The sequence below is a fragment of the Engystomops pustulosus genome, chromosome 8 (assembly GCF_040894005.1).
Source record: "Engystomops pustulosus chromosome 8, aEngPut4.maternal, whole genome shotgun sequence".
In the NCBI taxonomy this organism is placed as follows: domain Eukaryota; kingdom Metazoa; phylum Chordata; class Amphibia; order Anura; family Leptodactylidae; genus Engystomops; species Engystomops pustulosus.
The window spans coordinates 96,655,960-96,677,169 of NC_092418.1; the positions used below are offsets into that span (position 1 = coordinate 96,655,960).

General features: G+C 41.0%; 2 protein-coding genes across 3 annotated transcripts in view; both read left to right on the plus strand.

Moving 5' to 3' along the window:
- The window catches only part of IFIH1 (interferon induced with helicase C domain 1), a 34,999-nt gene extending 27,763 nt beyond the window's left edge, over positions 1-7,236 (plus strand). For both annotated transcript variants that reach the window (XM_072121870.1, XM_072121869.1), the window contains exons 13-16: positions 1,456-1,617; positions 1,715-1,905; positions 3,011-3,104; positions 5,569-7,236. In XM_072121870.1, the coding sequence (XP_071977971.1) occupies positions 1,456-1,617; positions 1,715-1,905; positions 3,011-3,104; positions 5,569-5,748 (627 nt within the window). In that variant the 3' untranslated portion in view covers positions 5,749-7,236. The remainder of the gene's footprint in view (positions 1-1,455; positions 1,618-1,714; positions 1,906-3,010; positions 3,105-5,568) is intronic.
- Positions 7,237-11,889: 4,653 nt separating this feature from the next.
- Positions 11,890-21,210, plus strand: part of LOC140075694 (prolyl endopeptidase FAP-like) — a 100,685-nt gene continuing 91,364 nt past the window's right edge. Inside the window, exons 1-2 of the mRNA XM_072121872.1 lie at positions 11,890-12,005; positions 12,208-12,289. Coding sequence (XP_071977973.1) covers positions 12,000-12,005; positions 12,208-12,289 — 88 coding nt within the window. The 5' untranslated portion in view covers positions 11,890-11,999. The remainder of the gene's footprint in view (positions 12,006-12,207; positions 12,290-21,210) is intronic.

The following is a 21,210-nucleotide window of genomic DNA, read 5'->3' on the forward strand; positions in this document are numbered from 1 at the left end:
GTTGGCATATGTGTATTGCCTGCTGATGTATGTGTATATTGTATGGGCTGTTATATGTGTAGCTGCCTATCTGTCTCATTTCTCTATATCTTCGATGTCCATTGGTCTGGTGTATAATATATGAATATCTGAATGTATGTATGTCTGCTTAAAGAATCAACGCCGCTGCACTTTGCTAATGTTTTTGTAGAGGCATAAGATCATCTCTGATACTCCAGTAACTTCTAGAGCTATAGTCTGATTTTTAACATTAGATAATCTCTGTTACTCCAGTCACATCCAGAGTTGCAATCATTTATCAATTGTTATATAATTTCTGATACTCCAATCACATCCAAAGCTGCAATCATCTATATACCACAGTATCATCTTAGATAAGTGCAGCTCTGTATGTGACTGGAGTATCAATCTCAAATCATCTTTGATACTCCAGGCACATCCAGAGCTGCAATCTCGTATCTGCAGGAACTTCTTCAATTCCCCCCCACAATCCCTTGCACTACAGAATGAGGAGAAGACAGTGGCCCTCATTCATTAAAGTGTTTGCGCCAGTTTTCTGTCTGACTTTGCACTGGAAAAAACGTGCAAACTGCTTGCACATGTATTTATGAAGTGTTTGTGACACTTAGTGTAGTTGCACTACTTTTTATAAATCCGGGCCAGTGACTATTTAAGGGGAAAAGAAGCTATCCACACCTTTGGGTGTCAGACACCTAGATGGCACCCATCTGCAGGAGGATATGTACAGTAACACTCTGAGAGGGGACACATTCCTGGAATAACTTTGGGGGGGGGGAGGTTCTGAAGTGTGGACTCCTGGCCAGGAGAAACAGTCCAACTAAAAGAGTGGGAACAATACTGTGTCAGTAATAAAAATGCTGCAAATTAAAGTGCTTGTCCACTTTCATTAAAGGGAACCTGTCATTAGCAATTGATCTAATAAACCACTACTAGTATATTGTCAGGCAGCGTAACAGCTTCTAGTTTTTATTTCTTTTATGGTCCATTCCGGTGGCATCATCCAAAAAAAGTGATATGTAAATTGGTTGTATAAAGTCAAGGAGGCGGAGAATTTAACACTGAACGCCTCCTCCTCTGTGATTGATATCATGCATCAGACTTCAGCAGATCTGTTTAGTGATGTTTCTGGATGCAGGACCATCAATTACAGTGAAAGGGGCTTTCTAAGGAAGAGAGAGCTTGACTTCAGTATTAAAATCTCCGCCTCCTTGACTTTATACAACCAATTTACATCTCATTTCAAAGTTGATTTTCTGGATGATGCCACCGCACTGGGTCATGAAAGAAACATGATCTGGAAGTTGTTTAGCTGCTTGGCAACCTACTGGTAGTGGCTTATAATCTCAAATTCTGATGACAGGTTCCCTTTAAATAAATATTATTGTTTGCTAAAAACTTGGATGACTTGTTAATCATGCCATTATCTCCCACTAGGCCCGTGGTCGAGCCAGAGCTGATGAAAGTACCCTTGTGCTGGTGGCTTCCAGATCATCTGGCGCTATTGATCATGACAGTGTTAATGTATACAGAGAAGGCTTGATGCATAAGGCTATCCAAAGAGTGCAGGCGATGAACCCCACAATTTATGCTGAAAAGGTAATTCAGAAGTTCCACTACTGGACAATATAGGGAATTGCAGGTACATATGGAACACATATGATATTGTTGTGTTTTTTCTTTAATATTTTTAAAGATCCAAGAATTTCAGAAACAGACTATCATTGAGAGAAAAGTAAAGAAGAAGAAGGACTTGCAGAAAGTTTACCAGAAGAACCCTGCCAAAGTTACCTTCTGGTGTAAAAAGTGTCAGAGTCATGTTTGTTGTGGACTTGATATCCGTGTGATAGAAGATATGCATCACGTGGTTCCCAACCCTAAGTTCAAGTATGTCATGTATATCATAATAGCCAATAACTGTATGAAATATCAGAACCCTTTAAAATTAACTAAAATCAAAACTAAGCTTTTAAACCAAGTGCAGTATACTATTAGCTGTGTGTATAAATCCGTTTTCCCTCCTGTACTCTGCTGATAAAGTTTTTTATGACTTAACTCCTTACAGACAGTCCCTAAATCATCAAGTAAAATATTATACAGGTATAGAAAGAGTTTATCCATAGCCTCCAATTTTTATGTAAAAAAAAATCTTTCAGATACACTCAGGGTCAGCACCAGCACTGGGCATACCTGGGCAAGTACTGGGGCCCAGAGCTGCTAGGGGGGGCCCACATAAGACTTTACATAAGGAATTCATGGGGGTGAGGGAGGCTGTATCTAATGAAATCATAGGGTGTTATAAAGTAATCATGAGGGGGCTGTTTGGGATGATAAACTAGGAAATATTTTAGGGAACAGGGGGTGTTTTAGTTTCTGAAATTTTAATGCCGCCATGTGAGTTCACTGCAAAGGGGCCGACTGAGGTTGTGCCGCCCAGGGGCCTACTGAAACCTGGAGCCGACTCTGGATACACTGCTCAATACAGGAGAAAGAAACAGCCAAAATGGTCATAGAAACTTTTTTCTTTGAAGGGTTTTTCCATGTTGACTACTTATGACATATCTAGAAGATATGTCATAAATAGATGATGTTAGTCCTACCTCTAGGACCCTCATTGTTGTTGGGACCGGAAATCCGCTGACCCCCTCTTCACAGCCTGGGGAAACCGCAAGAGTGCCGCTCTTGTCCAGCCACTCTCCATCTCCAATCGGGAGCGACTATGACTATGAATCAGGAGCCTAGACTATGCACTGGTCACCTACATAGAGAGTTCTGCCCGGTTGTGGGGGGAAGGGGGTCCACGGATTCATCTTAGTCAGAACAGGATTTTGGATGTGATCTAGGGCCTGAAAGTCCAGCTCATTTATGCAAATACAGTATTGGTGTTTTTAAATAATGAAATTTGTTCCAAAAATTTCCACCATGGAGTAATCCTGAGGTGTCAGTTTAAAGAAATTGTCAGTTTAAAGAAAATGTAATATTTTTCTTTCAGGAAACTCTATAAAAAAGGAGAAAATAAAACTCTTCAGGAGAAGTTTGCAGATTACCAAACTAATGGCGAAATCATCTGTAAAAACTGTGGTCGGGTAGGTGCAGGTTTTTTATTTTCATTTTGACATGAAGGATGTTTGATCATTGTTTTTATTAATCATTAGACTATTTCCACATTTATCGAGAAACTAAAATTATACTCAGTCTGTGACAAATTATTTTCTCATGTGTATTAACCCTTTGCCGCCAAAGCCACTTTTCACCTTCCTGACTTTGCTAGCAACTTCCTGCGTCACTATAAGCGGTTATAACTTTTGAATGCTTTCAGCCTGTGCCGTATTATTGCGTCCAATGTCAGTTAGGGAACCTGTCACATTCAGTCCTATATTATATGTGGACAGTATTGTGTAAATTTATAAGCAGATTGATAGGGAAATATTCAATATACAAGCAGTCCCCGAGTTACGTACAAGAGAGATTCTGTAGATTTGTTCTTAAGTTGAATTAGTATGTAAGGCGGAACTGTAAATTTTATAACTGTAACCCCACCCAAATTTTTTTTGGTCTCTGTGACAATTGGATTTTAAAACTTTTGGGTTGTGAAAAGGACCGGGATTAACAATAAATCTTAGTTGCAGACACTTTTAGAGTTGATCATTGCAGCCTGGGGCTAACGTACAGTAAATTACCAACATCTAGAGGCCCGTTTGTAACTAGGGGTCGTCTGTAAGTCAGGTGTCCTTAAGTAGAGGACCACCAGTAAGTTGTATTTTGTTTGTATTAAATGGCTGTTTGTTCTACACAAAAAGTGATGGTACCTAGTTATAGAGGATAACAATCTGATTGGTGGGGGTCTAATCAGTGGGACCCCCAATAATTACGTGAATTTACGTAAAATTACATGTTCTGTTCTTACTAATTAATGAAGCAGAAGTTTCAGTATGTGTCCTGCTGCTCCATTCAATACTGTGAAAGCCCATAAAGTAGCTTTGTTTAGCTATCTCCAGAAATCCGTAGATAGTGAATAGAATATCCAGGGATTTTCTTCCCAGTGCTGCGTTCGGGAATTTCCGATGGAATGGAGCGTCAGGACACAAGCTCATCCTGTTGCTACAAATAGTGAGAACAGGACCCCATTGTCATGAATGGTAAAAGGAAGATAGATTGGGTGACAAAAGGAATCGCATACATTAAAGGTGTTTTAAGTGATGGGACCCCCAAGGATCAAGAGAACGGGGATGTTGCCCCATAACATCCCGAGATGACCTAAGCTACAGAGTGAAATCTATAGCAGATCCCTCACCAAGAATGAAGCTTTTATTATACTGGTGTTGTCTTTTCATAGCAGAAGAGCCTTCAGGTCCTCTTAGGCAGGGGTGTACCAAGCCTGTCTGCTGCCTGAGGTGAGCCATAGTGAGACGCCCCCGCCCATATATGTAATATATCAGGGAGTGCCTGGACCAGATCCATCATATTGGTTTGGTGTGAAAATAAAGCAATGTAAAATGCATACAGTGTACCGCCGTGTAGTATAAAATGTATACAGTGTGCCGCTATCTAGTATAAAATGCAAACAGTGTACCGCCATGTAGTATAAAATGTATACAGTGTGCCGCTATCTAGTATAAAATGCAAACAGTGTACCGCCATGTAGTATAAAATGTATACAGTGTGCCGCTATCTAGTATAAAATGCATACAGTGTACCGCCATGTAGTATAAAATGTATACAATGTGCCGCTATGTATTATAAAATGTATACAGCGTCCCCCCATGTAGTATAAAATGTATACAGTGTGTCGCTATGTATTATAAAATGCATACAGCATCCCCCCATGTAGTATAAAATGTATACAGCATCCTCCCATGTAGTATAAAAAGCATACAGTGTACCACCATGTAGTAAAAAATGCATACAGTGTACCGCCATGTAGTATAAAATGTATACAGTGTGCCGCTATGTAATATAAAATACATACAGCGTACTGCCATGTAGTATATTATGTATACAGCGTCCTCCCATGTAGTATAAAATACATACAGCATATCGCCATGTAGTATATAATGCATACAGCGTACTGCCATGTAGTATATAATGCATACAGCATATCGCCATGTAGTATATAATGCATGCAGAATATCTCCATCTAGTATAAAATACATACAAAATATCGCCATGCAGTATATAATACATACAGCATATCGCCATGTAGTATATAATGCATACAGCATATCGCCATGTAGTATATAATGCATACAAAATGTCGCCATGTAGTATATAATGGATACAGAATATCCATGGAGGAGGCCACAGCACGCCAGGAAATCTAAAGTATAAAGGCTTTATTTACATTGAAGGCAAAAAATTTGCGACGTTTCGATTCGCAATGAATCTTTCTCAAGCATGCTTGAGAAAGATTCATTGCGAATCGAAACGTCGCAAATTTATTGCCTTCAATGCCTTGTTTATGCCTTGTTTATGACTTGTTTATTGCCTTGTTTATGACTTTTTTTTGTATGTTTTTGGTTTTTAAATTTTCTGTTTCTGTTCATTCCATAGACCTGGGGAACCATAATGGTACACAGAGGCTCAGAGCTTCCCTGCCTAAAAATCTGTAACTTTGTCATCAGATATGAGGATGAGAAGATGACCAAGGACACTTTGGATGTTTGGAGAGATCTTCCAATTAAATTTCCAGCATTTACTTATCTGTCTGATGACAGCGACGACGATTACTAAATGCAATATTTTGCCAGAACTATTAATCTCTGGCTGATTTTACTAGTCCACACATGGGACTCCCTCTCTGGAATTATTATTATCTATGTTACAGATGATGGATGGAGTCCTGCAATTTAATGAAGCTTAAAATGATTTTGGGGAGGGAACTGGAGCCACACATGTGGGTATAGGGTGACATCACTATAACCAGTAAGTGAACTGATTGATGGCTTCTTCAAGACCTCACTTGTTAATAATGGGTGGAGCAGGAGAAATCCCCCGCTGACTTTATACCACTACAGCCATCATCTATGAACACCATACTGGCCTTGTTACCCATGACAACATATCCGTGCTTAGATGTAATTTATAAGGGAACTATTTCATAATTAACCCCTACATTTGTTTGTTAGATCACACAAAACATTTTTTTTTTCATTTAGATCATTAAAAAAAAAAATCTCCTTTTGTAGTTTTTTAAGTGTTAAATACTTGTAACTGCACCCCCTGCTGCACCTTTCATTCCTTATTTCGATAAATCCACCAGAAGAGGATATTTTTTTTGGCTGATTCTGCAGCAGAAATGACTACTCCGCACTTCTGCAATAAAGTTAAGAAGATTGTGCTGACCGACTGAGCGTGTGTGACCATCGATACCGGAAGCATAGGGTGGACATTTGAAGAGAGATTCAAATGAACGTTACAAAGTAATGAAAATCCGTAGAAAAATTCAAAAGACCAATTTTTGTTAAAGTGTCTTGACACAGAAGTTTTCATTGATGAATGATGATCCTTCATGATAATAATAATAATAATTCACAATCGAATCAACCTACCTGCATGTTATGTAGTGTGGGAGGAAACCGGAGGACCCGGAGGAAACCCACGCAAACACAGAGAGAACATACAAACTCTTTGCAGATGCTGACCCTGGGACTTGAACCAAGGTCCCCAATTAATCAATAGTTACTACTTCCCTATGTGAAGAGACACATACATATAAGAGTTGGTTGGTGTAAGACCGGGTACAGATTTTGCTGCGGGACACAGCAGCTTTATGCTACGTCTATGATGATGGCCACTATTTTTGGATAAAAGCAGCGCATTTAGGACTCATTTCAGCAATATCTATTATATAAGTTATTGTAATTGATCTGATTGTAATATGTGAGAAAAAGTTGATCTTTGCTCTTTTTACAGTTTTGCTCATCGATGAAATGTATTCTGTTCTATCAGCTATCCCAGAGTTTTTCACATTTTTTCACATTTTTTCATATTGACAAGAACTTATGTTTAAATGATCTGCAGACAAAAGGTCCTTAGTGCAACCTTTACCACTATATAACTCTCCGTCCATGGTGCATAAACAGATGAAATCCTTGTATCATGTATCTAATTACAGAATCACTTATTGGATGTAAGTCTATAGAATAAAAGTGTGTCTTTTATGTGTTTATTTGTTTAAGGCCATATTGGATGTATCTCTCTTCCTGCATTATTTGTATGGACAGAGTTAAAATGTGCTATATACAAGCTACAATAAATAGGAGTTTTTAATACTTTTACAAATGTAAGAACAGAAAGAGTTCGGCCCACCCAGATCAGATATTGGGAAGTAATAAGGGAGCCACACATACGCATGTACATTATGTATGGTGATCTGTCTGATCTCTGTCAGTGTATTAAAGTGCTTTCATCTTTCGCTTTCATCATTAAATCATTCTTCTTCTTGTCACACTGAGATAGCTCTGCAGCCTCTAAACCAGGCTACACAGTAAATTATTGGGCCACATTTATGAAGTAATCTGCAACAGTATTCTGGCTCATTTTCCTTCTTATGACACTGAGATAGCTCTGCAGCCTCTGCACCAGACTAAACAGTAAATTATTGGACCACATTTATGAAGTTATCTGCACCAGCATCTGGCTTGTTCTTCCTCTTTTGACACTAACATATCTCTGCAGACTCTGCACCAGGCTAAACTGTAAATTATTGGACTGCATTTATGAAGCAATCTGTGCCAGTATTCTGGCTCATTCTTCCTCTTATGACACTGAGATAGCTCATCAGCCTCTGCACCAGGCTACACAGTAAATTATTGGGCCACATTTATGAAGTAATCTGCAACAGTATTCTGGCTCATTCTTTCTCTCATGACAGTGAGATAGCTCTGCAGACTATGCAACAGGCTAAACAGTAAATTATTGGGCCGCATTTATGAAGTAATATGCTCCAGTATTCTGGCTTATTCTTTCTCTTATGACACTGAGATAGCTCTGCAGCCTCTGCACCAGGCTAAACAGTGGATTAATAGACCACATTTATAAAGTAATCTGGGCCAGTATTCTGTCTCGTTCTTCCTCTTATGACACTGAGATAGCTCTGCAGACTATGCACCAGGCTACACAGTAAATTATTGGGCCATATTTATAAAGTAATCTGCGCCAGTATTCTGTCACGTTCTTCCTCTTATGACACTGAGACAGCTCTGCAGCCTCTGCCCCAGGCTACACAGTAAATTATTGGGCCACATTTATGTAGTAATCTGCAATAGTATTCTGGCTCATTCTTCCTCTTATGACACTGAGATAGCTCTGCAGCCGCTGCACCAGGCTACACAGTAAATTATTGGGCCACATTTATGTAGTAATCTGCAATAGTATTCTGGCTCATTCTTCCTCTTATGACACTGAGATAGCTCTGCAGCCGCTGCACCAGGCTAAGCAGTAAATTATTGGGCTTCATTTATGAAGTATTCTGGTGTGGACTTCACATAAATACACATGCAAACTGCTTGCATATGTACTTATGAAGTGTTTCTGCAACACAATGCTGTGCACCGAAAGAAGTAGTTCTTTCACACCAGCCACCACATTAATGTTAGAAGAGCAACAGATGAATAAAGACTATGCGCTGTTCTTCATCCTGTACGCTCTGCATGCTAGTGAGGCATATAGTGCAGTTTGCCTCACTAATAATAAATGTGGCCCACTGTATGGTGAAGCCTCTGCTACAGTCTACACAGTAAAGGATGGCGAGCTTCCAAAATCTAAAGGTCAGATCACTGCATGTGTTGCTGTGCCAACAAAATAATAATGTACGATTAGATTAAAAATTCTTGCTACGTTCCCTTTATATATTAAGGGTGATATATTGTCATCCATCATCAAATCCCTGTCCCTCTTATGACATTGAGATAACTGTGCAGCCTCTGCTCCAGTCTACACAGCAAAGAATGAGGACCTTGAAAAAAATGGAAATGTCAGCTTAACAGTTCATAAAGTATACTTAGACTCAAAACCCATGAAACATTCCCCTAATATGTAGAGGGGGAAATGCCTTTGTAGCAATAAAAACATGTCAGTAAAATCTGTTTCTTAATAGCACAAATTACCTTTAACAGGAAAATATAAACTAGTGACTACAATCACTATATAAATTATCTACTTAGCAAATGCTTGGATAAAATCTCCATAGAGGTGCTGCCCTTTACACCAACCTCAAATTTAAAGGAAATGTATCATAAAAATCCATCATGATATATAAAGGACACTTACTCATGGATCCAGGCACCTTGTCTGTGGGAATCTTCTTATATTTATTATCCATGGCCTCCTTTCTTCTAAAATCAACTTTTCTGATTATACTAATGAGCCAGAAGAGGTCTGTCTGGTGTTACCAGAGCCCTCCTGTGCTGTAGGTTCACAGGTTGTTATACTGTCTCACCCTCCCCCCTTATACTTCCCCCTCCCTCTGCTTGTTTTAATCTCACAGCAGTAGTGAGTTTCAGGACACAATGGGAGGAGGAAGTGCTATTGCATAGTGTAACAGCCTGTGAAGTTGCAGCACAGAGGGGCTCTGGTAATTCCCTTTTGCATAAATTTAAAAGTTGATTTTAGAAGAAGGAGGCCATGTATAACAGATATAAGCAGATTACCACAGTCACGGTGCCTGGATCTATGACTAAGTGTCCCTGGTTTCTCATAATGGATTTTGATGGTGGATTTTCTTTTCCAGTGAGCTGGTGCATGTATGCAGGTAGGAGTGTGCAGTGTACAATTGTGCAGAGATGAGTTTTGGTATCCTCTGACTGTCATAAAGAATATTAAAGGTGTAGAACCAATACCATGTAACCATTCCATACACAGAAGTATAAGAAATCTGCAACACAATAAAGATAACACAGCAGTAAATCTCGGAGCTCATTGCTGCTGATGCCCATGTGCTGGGAGGAGGAGACCAGGCAGATGCCAGATTCAATAGCAGATGGTTTTCTCCCCTTTATGACCAGATCAATTTTCACATTGTCAAAGAACTGGTATCACCAGGAATAACTTTATTTCATAATCCTCCTAAATGTCATTTTTTTTAGGCATGAAATAATGCTTTTTCGTACATTTCTTGGAATCCTGTGTTTATACATTCCTGAGTTGGATTTGTCTCACGTTCGATTCATTTGCATCCTAAATTTGCGCCAAATTTGTCTCAAATTGTTAGATCTCATTTGTGACCAATAATGAAAGGAGGTGACAGGACGTTCAGGGCTTCATCTCTGCACCAAAAACCTATCATTGTGATGTAACTGCAGGGACTAAAAGTTACAGATATGTAAAAAAAAAAATTTGTGATAGATCCCGTGCAAACATCTGTATAGGAGGCTCTCACTATGTCAGATAAGGCGCAGGGACTCAGAACCACTAAGTGCCGAACTTTGCCATGCGCCAAATGCGCCAAATTAACGAGATGCGCCAGATTTTTGGGCTAAAAAACACTCAAAACAGTCTAACAGACTATGATTAATGTCCCCCCTGATACAAAATCCCATGATGCTATAAATAAATGACTACAACAAACCTCAATGTCATTAGTCACAACAATGGAGCTTAAATAGTTTGATTTTATGATTCACAAAATTTTATGGGCTTTGTAAAGTAGGAGGAGTTATCTCCAAGGCGGCTGCCATCTACAACTACAACTCCCATGATCTCTCAGTTCTCAGTGACAGCTCCTCCCTTTTATGCTCTGCTTCTAGTGATGATCTAACACATTGGGGCACATTTACTAAGGGTTCGTCGGACGCATTTCCTTCGGGTTTTCGCGAATTTTTCCGATTTGCCCTGCGACACATGCAGGAAATTGGACGCACGATCTTAGTGAATCGTGGTAGCTCTGAATCCTTGTCGGACATTCCGGATCGGCGGCGTCAACGAGACGGGTAAGTAAATGTGCCCCATTGTCTTACTCTGTTACCATAGAAATGATGTGTAATTGTCATCACTACACGTGGCATCATTGACAATCATTGACGTCTCACCACAACACTGGCCATACTGGATACACTGCAACCAACCGACTACAGCCAAATATAGTAGTGATCACATGACCTGCCCAGGCAGGTGCAGGACATGTGATCTGGACATGTGACCAGCGGCCATCTTCTGTCCTTTGTCTCTTCTAAATGGGCAAAATCAATGGTCTGATTAAAGGGCCAGTTGCATTCTAATTCTTCTTTATGCTAAGGAGAGAAAATTTCAATTAGATATTAGTTTATATTTTAATGAGCAATTTACCGTAATTATAAATTATGCTTATTTCTGGAATACCCCTTAAAGTACTAGTCATTTATTATCTGTATACCACCTGGTGCTTCTTCCTCTTTTAGTAGTAAAGTAGAATATACATGGACATACTATAGGAAGCCCAGTGTGCTGTACATATATCCACCTTCCATATGTTCCGTGACCCTAACTGTCCACCGCGTGTTCTGCGCTCGTTACACCGAAGTATCCTATAACAAACGATCCTGTTTTTGCAGGAAATGAATCATAAAAAGAAACAGACACAAACTTTTTTTTCCCCCCTTCCTAAACTGCAGCCTGTGGCCGTATCTGAGATCACTGTTACCTTTTGGAGTAAGTCCTATAGTCGCCTCATTTGGTAGATTTGACCTGTTGGCACATTTTTCGGGATGAAATTGTTGAGTCATAGGTGGCCGGGAAGTTTAGCTTTCTGATTTCTGCTGGACACAGAGGTTTGGATCCAGGCTGGAGCCACCCACTGTTCTTCCCAAATGCTAAATACGCCCATAAAATCTGTTTTCAATTTCTTTTTTTAAAAACCCCAAAGGTTGCCAAATGTTTCAAAGTATTGAGCAAAATCTGCAGTGTTTTGGAGGAATTCTGATTCATAAGGAAACTTCCTGCACGCTGGCACTTCACAACCATTCAGAAGCAAAGCGACCACTCACTGCCCTCTACTTCTAGTAAGGATGAAGGTGAGTTCCTCCACATCCAGAACTTTCTTTACTATTGGTGGAATTTCTAGAATTCAACATTTTACTTGCATTTCTAGAATTGTTTAAAAAAAACACAATCAAATTTCAATGTGATTGACAGACGATAGTTGATGCTTTCAGTTTTTCGTTATTTTGTGCGATGTGTTGATTTATTTGTGGAATTTCTTTTCTATTTTTGCAGCCTCAATTAAAAGTGATTATTGTCATAGCTGCAGCCATTGTTCTTATAGTACCTGTCATCATGATCGTGCTTCTTAAGTCAGGTAAGTGGGTCTTGCAGTGGAGAGAAAAAATTTATTTGTAGAGTATATTGTACAGAGTAATAAACGGAGATGGAAGAATAGATAACAGATAGATAGATAGATAGATAGATACATACAAACATAATAAACGGCAGCACTCCAAGGTAGTGAAACAATTCAGTGTTTATTCCACTGAATTGTTTCACTATCTTGGAGTGCTGCCGTTTATTATGTTTGGATCTACTATGGACTCTGGCTGGTGAGAGTACTGGATAGCACCCTAACAACTCTCTTAATCGTTTTTGACTGTGCTGCTGTTTTTGCCTATTTTTTAGATAGATAGATAGATAGATTGGAAGATAGATATGGCATAGATAGATAGATATGAGATAGATAGATAGATCGATAGATATATATGAGATAGATAGATAGATAGATAGATAGATAGATAGATAGATAGATAGATAGATAGATGGATAGATAGATATATATATGAGATAGATAGATATGAGATAGAAAGACATGAGATGGATAGATAGATATGAGATAGATAGATAGATAGATAGATAGATAGATATGAGATAGATAGATAGATAGATAGATAGATAGATAGATAGGTAGATAGATATGAGATAGAAAGACATGAGATGGATAGATAGATATGAGATAGATAGGTAGATAGATAGATAGATAGATAGATATGGCATAGATAGATAGATATGAGATAGATATATAGATAGATGGATGGATAGATAGATAGATAGATATGAGATAGATAGATAGATAGATAGATAGATATGAGATAGAAAGACATGAGATGGATAGATAGATATGAGATAGATAGATAGATATGAGATAGAAAGACATGAGATGGATAGATAGATAGATAGATAGATAGATAGATAGATAGATAGATAGATAGATAGATAGATCGACAATAGATAGATAACAGATAGATAGATAGATAAAGTTTAAGGAAAAGTCCAGAGCAGCACTACTGGTTAAATGGTAAGGTGGTGCAAAGCCGTAAGTTCCGTGGCAAGCGGTCCTTTGTAAATATCAACAAAAAATAGGCAGCACTCCAAGATTGTAGTCGAAAAAACGAGGCCATGGAATAAAGTTTCACCCTCGTTTTTTGGACTACAATCTTGGAGTGCTGCCTATTTTTTGGTGATAGATAGATAACAGATAGATAGATAGATAGATAGATAGATAGATAGATAGATAGGAGATAGATAGATAGATAGATAGATAGATAGATAGAAAAAACAGGCAGCAGATTTTAGTGAAAATTTATTTCAAGATGGCGATGCTTCGCGGTGAAACCAGGTGTGTTACACCGAAACGTCATCTTGAAATACATTTTTCACCAAATTTTCACTGAAATCTGCTGCTTGTTTTTCCTATTTTTTATAGATAGAAAGGTAGGTAGTAGACATATTAAAAAGACAAATATCAAATATGTACACACTTGAAATATAGATATTTAGGAAGTAGAAAAAGATAGATATATCTCACAGAGATGGATAGATGTAGATAAATAGATGATTTAAACATAGATAATAAAGATATCCAGCAGCACCAGTCCAGTAGGTTGGGTGCACATCCTGGACTAGATAAATCCTTTAAGCATATAGCAGAAAATTAGTGGGTTACTTAAAGTGAACCTGTCACCTGGAATGTGATTTGTAGCTGGTGACGGGTTCCAATAGCCTGTGCTTTGCTGTGATTTAGAAAATGCCTTTGTTAGCATTCTGAATACTGACACTACTTTATAATTTCACTTTAGCTGGTTACCTGGGGGCCACTGCAGTCTGTGTGCTGTGTCTCCCCTTCTCCTCAACATAAATTGGATGTACCTGACAGGGGGAGGGAGCTAGATGAGCGATGAGGACAGGAGATCCCTGGGACTCGTCACATTCTGCTGGCAGGGAGTTTTAAAAAAGTTTTATAAAGTAGTGTCAGAATTCAGACTGCTAACAAAGGAATTTTTAAGAAATCAGCATAGCAGAGACTATTGGAACCTGTCACTAGCTAAAAATGGTGGTGACAGGTTCACTTTAAGTTGGTACTTGCTGAACGCAATAGAAATGCTGAACAAGTGGGTTTTTTATCCATTCCAGTCCATCCTGTTTTTATGCTCTGTAATCACTTATATCACTGTATTATAAGATCTCTGATCACTGTATATATATTGACTATGTATAACACTGTAGCATTGCTTATATGATATCTATGATATTGTTCCACATGTAAGTAGTACACGTCTCCGTATACTTGATGGGGGTCATTTATCTTATTTCCCCCTTCTCTGATCTCTTTCTGGGCATTTTGGGGATCTATTTTTTGTACCTCATTTGGCTTTGTAGTTTTGGAGCTTTGTCAATTGCAAGTTTTTTTGAGACATTAGGCTCAAATTTTAAAAAAGGCGCAAAATGACTCATGCCATTGCTTTTCCTACGCATGGTCACAACTGGTGTGTTTTTGCGCAAATTAATGTTTTAAAAAAGGTGCAAACAACTGTTAGAAATAGCAGTAGAAATACAAAGAAAAATTAGGCGCAAACCAGGATTACTGTTACACAGCGACCTCCGGCGAACTGCTGGAAAAAAAGTTGAAAAAAATTGAGCAAATACCACAATGCGCCCAAAAATTCACTAAAATACAACCAAAAAACGTGTATCACACTAAGATAACTCTGTCCCACGGTTCGTGGATCTAGCAGTAAGTGCCCATGGTTTATCATGCTTGATTTTGATGGTAGATTCCTTCAAAAACAGCTCTCTAAAGAAAGGTAGTATAATGAATAGATATGAGATGGACAGATACCGTATGTACTCGAGGATAAGGCAAGTTTTTTAGCACATGTTCTGAAAAAAAACAAACTAAGCTTATACACGAGTGTACACGTTTTTTTATCACATGTTCTGAAAAAACCAAACTAGGCTTATACACGAGTCTATAAAAAAAAAGTCCCCCGCAGGTCTTCTTTTTTCCAGCGGCAGGTCCGTGTGCGCTGGCGGCGTACAGCCTATGAGGTCAGAAGGTGGCGCTCATGGACCTGCCTCTGAAAAGAAGAAGTGAACCTGTGGGGGGTGGTGAGTATTGATTTTTATTTTATTTGCTGTGGTGGGGCAAGGTTGGCAGGCTATATACTGTGGGTGGGCAGGCTTAATACTGGGGACTGGCTGGCTATGTACAGGGGGTGGGCTGGCTATATACTATGGGCTGGCTGGCTATATACTGGGGGATGGCAGGCTATATACTAGGGTCTGGAAGGCTATATACTGGGGCATTGGCTGGCTATATACTGGGGGCATGGTCTGGCTATATACAGGCAGTCCCTGGGTTACGTACAAGATAGGGACCAGAGGCTTGTACTTAAGTTGAATTTGTATGTAAGTTGGAACTGGTATACCCGCAACCACTGGCTTGCAGTTCCTCCTGTGCAAGCCCTCAGCCCACTGACTGGTAACTAAGGAAGCTAATGCATGCTTAGTTACCTGAAACCTCTGATACTGCCGGCATGTACTTACTGCATCTGTATGTTATCCCTGGCATCTCCGTGACCCGCTCCCTCTTTTCGCTCTCTGCCCTATGAGGAGGCAACATTAAATATTGCTGTACAGTACTTAAAACAAGTCACGGTGATGCCTGGGATTGCATACGGGTTGCCGATCTATGCAGTAAGTACGGGAAGTAGTTACCTGCAAGCTCCGGCTGTGGACTGCCTAGAAGCCCTCCACCCACTGACTTGTAACTAAGGAAGCGTGAGATCGCATCCTTAGTTACCTGATCCTCGGCATCTCCGTGTCCGCGCTGCAGCGCGGAAGTACAATGCGCATGCACAAGGCGCCGAGAGTCCCGTCTGTATCTACGGATTGTACGCATCTCGGAACGTCGTAAGTCGGGGACTGCCTGTACTAGGGTCATGGTTTGGCTCTATACTGGGGGCTGGCAGGCTATATACTGGGGCATGGGCAGGTTGGGTATATACTGGGGGCTGGCAGGCTATATACTGGGGGCATGAGCTGACTATATACAGGGGGCATGGTCTGGCTATATACAGGGGCATGGGCTGGCTATTACTGGGGCATGAGCTGGCTATATACTGTGGAATGGGCTATATACTGGGGCAAGGCCGGCTATATGCTGTGGCAGGGGCTGGCTATTTACAGGAGCATGGGCTGGCTATATACTGGGTCAAAAACTTGCTATATACTGGGGCTGGGTGGCTATATACTAGGGCATGGGCTAGTTATATACTGAGGCAATGGCTGGCTATATACTGGGGCATGGGCTGGCTATATACTGGGGCAGTGGCTGGCTATTACTAGGGCATGAGCTGGCTATATACTGGGGCATGGGCTGGCTATATACCGGAGAAGGCTATATACAGGAGCATAGGCTGGCTATAGACTGGGGCAGAGGCTCGCTATATACAGGGGGCTGGCAGGCTATATACTGGGGCATGGGCTGGAAGGCTATATACAGGGGCAGGGGGCTGGCTATATACTGGGGCATGGGCTGGCTATATACAGGGGCAGGGGGCTGGCTATTTACTGGGGCATGGGCTGGATATATACTGGGGGTTGGCTAGATATATACTGGGGCAGGGGCTAGTTATATACAGGGGCATGGGCTGGCTATATACTGGGGCATGGGATGGCTATATACTGGGGAATGGGCTGGCTATATACTGGGGCATGGGATGGCTATATACAGGGGCATGGGCTTGCTATGTACTGGGGCAGGGGCAGTTTTTTGTGGTAAAATTAAGTACCTTGGCTTATATTCGTGTCGGCTTATCCAGTATATACAGTAGATAATAGAAATTAATAAAATGATTAATTATTTCTTTTCAAAGATATAATGAAGCTTCCTGGTCAAAACATAAGATACTTGTAGTCTTAGGATGGTTTGTTCCATTATTATTTCTTTTTGGCTTAGACCATTACATATTAATTCCTATGACGCAGGGAGTCACCATATTCGGCTGTCGTCACTTCTCAGGGAGAACACAGTAGGGATCAGCTGTGAGTGCGGCCAAATCCTCCTCCAATAGAATAGACATTCAAGGGCGTCTGGCAGCCCCATATATCTGGCGGCTGTACGCTCTGTGTGATGTGTACAGGCAAAACTTCAGAGCGTTACAGTAATTCATTACTGTGCTGTAAATCAATCATCTTAACGCCATTATCCCCTTCAGCCACTGATAGAAATATTACAAAACAAACACGTGGCTTTCAACTGATCTAACATCCTGATAATATGTATTTAAAGGGGTTCTCCCAATGTGGAAAAACATGGCTGTTTTCTTCCAAAAACAGCGCCACACCTGGCCATGGGTAGTGTGCGGTATTGCAACTAAGCTCTAATCATTTCTATACAGCTGAGCTGCAATACCTGCACAAGTCATAGTCAGGTGTGGCGCTGTTTTTGGAAGAAATCAACCATGTTTTTCAACCTTGGGAGAACCCCTTTAAGGGGTTCATTTTAAGAGCTCCCAAATATACACAGATATCATATCCCTTTGTAATAACTGTAGTGATTATCTCATGACTCGTCCATCCAGGGTGATGTAAAGGAGGACACATCTGTACATCTCATGAATATATCAGAATATATTTGGATACATGCAGATTATTTTCCCCTTTTATCCTCCCAGCTCTGCAGAATGACTGTAATAAGCCGATCTCTGTAGCCAAGGTTTTGTCAGCTAATAAAAATGTTGGAATTTACCCAAAGACATTTTACTTTAAACCTGATGTGAATGATTATGGTGGAACTCAGCCTGATCCGTGATTCCAGGGCAGAGTTACGTGTGATGCAGTGGATCTGTCTAGCACTTTTGTCTTCCCTTTACCCTCATTAATCCTAATAATTTCATGTACTTCTCCTTCAGTCCCCCGTCTACCGCTAAGGTTCTTGTCCTCACTAGAAGGTCATTTATAACTGAGGTCATGGCAGGAAAATATTACTCGTGTAGCTGAAGGGACATTAGTCAGTGAGTGCAGATGATGGAGAACATTTTGTTTCATCGTGGATAAATATTGTCCCCAACGGATAGTCATTTATGTAAGATTGGAGCTTATTATACAGCCCAATTATGCTGGGACCCCAATGATCACCTGTAAGGCGAAGACCTGACCTGCAGAGCCACCTGAGCGGTACAGAGGTATTGCATGATGGCTATTACATTAGATGCATTGGGGCTCATTTTCTAAGGGTCCAAACGCCGCAATTTTGTCAGGTTTCCCAAATATTTCCGTTTTTCACCGAATTGCACCGGGATTTTGGCACATGCGATCGAATTTTGGCGCCAGCTTGCACGTGACAGAAATCGGGGGCATAGCCGTCGGACAACGTGACGGATTCGGACACACCGGGGAATTTAAAAAAGGTTTTGTGTCGCAAAATCAAGCACTCACATGCATTGGGAAGAAGCAAGTGAACTCCAGCGGATCGACGCAGGATGTTAGTAAATCACGCCAGAACCGAATCCATGTCGGACAGCGCACTGCGGGATCGCGACAGGACCAGGTAAGTAAATCTGCCCCATTGTAATGGGCGGGTGCAGGAGAAGAAATAACATGATCACCTGTATTATGGCTCTGTTATATACACAAGTCTCCTAGACCAGCGGTTCTCAACCTTTGTAATGCTGTGACCCCGCAATACAGTTACTCATGTTGGGGTGACCCCAAACCATGCGATTTGCAGTAAAAACACAATAAAATCACGGCTCAAAAGGCTTTAGGCGACCCCTGTGTTTTGGTTGTTCGACCCCTGCTGGGGTCACGACCCACAGGTTGAGAACCACTGTCCTAGACCATTCTTCTGTCTGTTTCAGCTTTTAAGCCACATATAGAAGTTTTACTTTCAGATAAATGCAGGAAAAAATAATGGCACACTCCACTGGTTGCAGAATCTACCAAGGTATATTACCTCACAGGTATTGCTATTTGAGAGAAACTGTCATGTGTGAGTGGTAGGATAACATTGTACATAGGGGGTCATTTACTAAGGGCCCGATTCGCGTTTTCCCGACGTGTTACCCGAATATTTCCGATTTGCGCCGATTCTCCCTTTATTGCCCCAGGATTTTGGCACACGTGATCGGATTGTGGTGCATTGGCGCTGGCATGCACGAGACGGAAATAGGGGGGCGTGGCCGAACGAAAACCCGACGGATTCGGAAAAACCGCTGCATTTAAAACAAAAAAAGTGTTGTGGAGCTTGCACTTACCTTCATTAGGAATAGGCCGGTGAACTTGAGCGCGTTCCGATGCTTTTCAGCGCGTCCACCTGGTGGACGTCGGAGGAACTGCCTTAATGAATCCCGGCCGGACCCGAATCCACCGCAGAGAACGCACCGCTTGTTTCGCGAATGGGTAAGTAAATCTGCCCCATAGTGTCCTATCTGCAGGCAGCATGATATAGGACAGGGGGAGCTGAGTAGATTGTACGTATGGTCCTTTCTGTAGACAGCATGTTATAGAGCAGTAGGAGCTTAGCAGATTCTACATAGTGTACTATCTGCAGGCAGCATGTTATAAAGCAGAAGGAGCTGAGCAGATGGTACATAGTGTCCTATCTGCAGGCAGAATGTTATAGAGCAGGAGGAGCTGAGCAGATTGCATGTGTCGCTTCCCTGCTGAGGTCCGCCGGAGTTCACCATCTTCTTCCCGGTGTATGTGAGTGCATGTCTTGCGACACAATTAAAATTCAGTCAGTTGGGTTGTCCGGCGGTCACGCCCCCGTTTTGCGTCGCATGAAAGTCGTCGCAATTGCGCCAAAATTTGATCGCTTGCGCCAAAAACCCCTGTTAAATGCGGCGCTAATCGAAAATAGTTGGGAAACCAGACGGAAATGCGTTGTGCGAACCATTAGTAAATGTGCTCCAGTATCTTTTCTGTAAGAAACATGTTATAGAGCATAAGAAGCAGAGCAGATTTACATACTATCAGCTGTTTATAGAAGGCTCTTTGCAGAAGTTACCGTATTTCCAACAAGAAGTCATTTCCAATTTACCGTTGGAAATAAATTCCAACATATATTCTTCCCATACACATGCACCCTCAGCCGAGCATACAGTAAATGTGCACTCAACTAGGAGATGAATGAGACACCTCTAGTGGTTTAACTTCCTTATGTATAAAAATATCCGTCATGCTGAAATCCATCTAACATTTGCTGTCAGGAAGACTAGATACCCCCCCCCCCCCCCATACACCTTAAAAAGTTTATTTTAGGCCATTCATTGAGCCTTTATTGAGCAAAGCTAGACCACCTTTGATACCACGGACACACGAGTTTTGAACTGCGATGCACCATGAGTCGTAACGTGAAGCTTCTTTACATCCCAGTGCAAAATCTATAAAGGTGTCCCCATCAATCTCCAAAACAGGTGCTACCTCCCCAATCCTGGTAGTTACAGCCATATACACTTGGCAAGCTATGGCTGTCATTGTCACTTGGTAGACATTTTGGGAATATCTGAGTCACCATGGAAACTGACAGTGTTGTGAAGAAGTGCCTCGCCGGTACGAAATGATGATCAGGCATGTCAGATATTTACACCGTGTCTGCCAAATGACAACAAGCGGCCTGATGAAATCTGTCGAGTGACATTTTTGAGTCGCACGTCTATTTTTAGGTATCCAGTTAGGAGGGGTAACCGCTGTAATGATTGCAATTACGGATATTTTCATCGCCTTTCTGTGGAGTCATCCTACGGCATATTCCATGTGTGAGATGGAGAATCAATTACTGTATATGAAACAACAAACTCAACACACGGCTTCACATCTTGAGTAGGCCGCGCTCAGCTGAGGTAGTTTTTCTGTCAAATTTTAGCGCTGTATGTTTTTGGTCGCTTTTTATACATCATGAGCGATGGTAGAGGAGCCCTTCCCACAGATCATGGCAGCAGTGCCCAT